This window comes from Mandrillus leucophaeus, unplaced genomic scaffold (assembly GCF_000951045.1).
Source record: "Mandrillus leucophaeus isolate KB7577 unplaced genomic scaffold, Mleu.le_1.0 Scaffold21, whole genome shotgun sequence".
NCBI lineage: Eukaryota > Metazoa > Chordata > Mammalia > Primates > Cercopithecidae > Mandrillus > Mandrillus leucophaeus.
Window position 1 is genome coordinate 7,215,178 of NW_012102143.1, and position 2,999 is coordinate 7,218,176.

The 2,999-nt window shown below is 56.6% G+C and overlaps 1 protein-coding gene across 1 annotated transcript in view; it reads right to left on the bottom strand.

Moving 5' to 3' along the window:
- Positions 1-2,008: 2,008 nt before the first annotated feature.
- The window catches only part of HES6 (hes family bHLH transcription factor 6), a 5,475-nt gene continuing 4,484 nt past the window's right edge, over positions 2,009-2,999 (bottom strand). Inside the window, exon 2 of the mRNA XM_011980337.1 lies at positions 2,009-2,995. Within this exon, the coding sequence (XP_011835727.1) occupies positions 2,571-2,995 (425 nt within the window). The 3' untranslated portion in view covers positions 2,009-2,570. The remainder of the gene's footprint in view (positions 2,996-2,999) is intronic.

Below are 2,999 nucleotides of genomic sequence, written 5' to 3' on the forward strand. Positions count from 1 at the left end.
AATTAAGCTAAAGACCTTCATACAGGGAGATTATCCTGGATTCTCCGGGGGCGGAGGGGAGGCGGCTGGTGTCATCACAAGGATCTTTAAAAGTAGAAGGAAGGAGAAGACGTGACCACGGAAGAAGGGTCAGAGAGATGCAACGCTTCCAAGGAACTTTGAGGATGGGGGAAGGGACCGTCCTCCTAGGAATGTGGGTGGCCCCTGAATGAAGACAGGGCAGGAGAAGGAACACAGCACTGCCTGCCAACACCTTGATCTTAGCCCAGTGAATCCTGACACTTCTAACCGTGGAACTGCAACATCATAACCGTGTGTTTGAAGCCACCAGGAGGGTAGTCATTGGTTTTGGCAGACATAGAAAACTAATACAGTGGGTCAGGGATTCGGATGGGAAGGAGACAGCCCTCAGAGAATGGCTTGTGGGGAGCCTGGGGGTTCTGGGAGAGAGGAGCTGGTGTGAAACAACCAGCTGACTGGGAAGCTGGTGGCCCCAGGCCACCCCACAGGCAAGAGCAGCTCTCAGCCCCAGGAGACCAACAGTGGTCACTGGTGTGGGAGCCAGTTTACATTTCCAAAAGAAGCTGCACTTGAGGATTACTGTGAAGCTGACTTCAGGGCTGGAGGGGCACGGGGCCAGAGTTCTGGGTTAGTGGCTTCTGACCCTGGTCCTAGCAACACTGTTACTCCAGGTCAGCCTCCTGCACCCTGCCTCCTGGGCTTCCCCTTGACCCCCTCCTAGGGCCTCTGGGAAGGTGTGATGAGTGGATTTCAGAGGTGAAATTTGTTCCTTTGAAGCAGTCCGTGGCTGATGCTCCCTGAATGACATGAGAGCTCATTGGCATGGCCTCTGGGTGGTATTGGGAGCCAGGGCTTTCAGGATGGCCCGTTATCCATCCGTGTCCCTGCGGGCACATCCTACATCAGTCTGTCTGAGGAAATAAAAATCATCCCAGGAATGATATTTCCACTGCTCGAGTCGGGCGCTGGCTCCTCACTGCTCCAGCAGCTCAGCTCCAGATGATAAAGTTAAAGCTGCATTTGGTTATAGCCCTATGATTGAATTGAGGTGAGCCAGAGCGAACCCCAAACTTTGAAACGCCCCTGGTGGCCAGGACCTGCTTGGGGGCGTAAAGGGGCTGCTGGGAAAGGTGTTCTTAAGGCAAAAGCACGTGTCCAGAGAGGAGACCCCGATGTCAATCCTAAGTTGTCACACCTCGGCCCTAGCCTGGGGACTGCCAACCCCCAGTGAGAAGCTGCTGCTTTGGGGTCCTGGAGCAGGAGGATGGGGCTAGGCTAACTGTGGTGGTGACTTCAGCCGGCTGACCACGTGCTACCTGCAGGTCTCACCCAGCCCAACAGGGCAGGCTCCTGCACCCCAGCTGCCCATCCTGCCACCCTCCATCCCTGAGGGTTCTGACCTCCTGGACCCAGTTTGACCTAAGGCTCAAGCCCCCTGGGGCCTTGGTACTTTCATTTCAGGCTACAAACTGGGTGGGTCTCCTTGACCCTGAAGTCAATGGCACCAGTGGGGAAGCTCCTTCTTCAGTCAAGATAAGCGACAACCTCACACAAGTAGACTGATGTCTACGTCGTGCTTGTGGGTCCTAAAACAGGTCTTTGAAAGATACTTGCAAGCCAAATGGGTAGCAATTAGGCATTATTTAATTATTCCTGAAGCTCATGAACAAGAAAATGGCACAGAGACAGGTCATCTCCCTATCGCTGAGTTACCCTGGAGACAAGCCTCGTGCAAACAAAATCCTTCTCCAGGACACACACAATGCCCAAGAACAGGCTGGGCCTGAGGACCTGCCTAGCATCGGGGGGCAGAAGCACTGCCTGCTGCAGAGACAGCCACGAGTGCCTCCCCACCACCATCATACTGCTCACTCTGCTGAGAAAGGGTGAGGTTTTAAAGGATATTCACCAGCCTCAGATGCAGGGGAATGTGCTTAGTTTAGCATTTACACATCTGACACATTAATGACATATCACTCAACAATACTTCAAGGGTAACTAACTCAAAAATTCTTTATTTAGTAAAATTGTCACATTTGATGTCAATGGAATACACAAACTCAAGTGTGCTACAAACAAGATGTACAGAGCCTCACAGCTCTGGGCAGTGCTGCAGAGTGCACCTGCCTCTCGTCTCCCCGCTGAAGTGGCAAGTTCAAGCTTTTGTTTAGCCCAGGGCTGCCTGGAACACTAGTGTCCAGCACCATTCCTGCCACCTCTGCCCCCAGAGCCGGCACAGGGCTGGTGAAGGCCGGGCGGGTGAACCTGGGACAACGCTGGTAGCTCTACAAGATTCTTCCTCCTGCCTGTAGCTCCTTCCCGCTACCCACCCCAGAGCTGCAGGGCCCCTAACAGTTTCTTAAGAAACGGGGCTGAGGCCTGACTGGGCTGGTCACCAGGGGCTGCCCTGCAAGCCGTCCATCGGAGGAGGGAGGGAAGACCTGGGAGACTTCCAAGGCGCCCTACCCCACCACATCTGAACCCCTGGGAGGAGGGAGGAGATCCAGGGAGGGCCGGGCCCACCCCTGCAGGGCTCTGGCTGGCATTGGTCACCAAGGCCTCCAGACACTCTGGGCAATTTGGGCTGCGGTCAGGCTGCCCAGGGCTGTGGGCACCAAGTCAGACCCCTCAGCAGGAGCCCGACTCAGTTCAGCCTCAGGGGCCTCCTCCAGGTCGGAGCACAGGTCGTCCCCGGGACCAGGGAGGCTGGGTATCGGGGATCCCGGAGCCCCTCCCGCCGGCCAGCCACTCCGCCCAGGGACTCCAGGTGGCCCCGCCAGGGCGTCCCCCAGCAGATCCTGGAAGCTGCTGCCCTCACGCAGCGGCATGGACTCGAGCAGATGGTTCAGGAGCTCGGCAGCGACGGTGGCGTCGATGGCCTGGCACGTGGACACGAACGTGTGCACCTCGTGCATGCACTGGATGTAGCCGGCAGCGAAGCGCTCGCTCGCTTCCGCCTGCAGCTGCTCGCGCTCTGG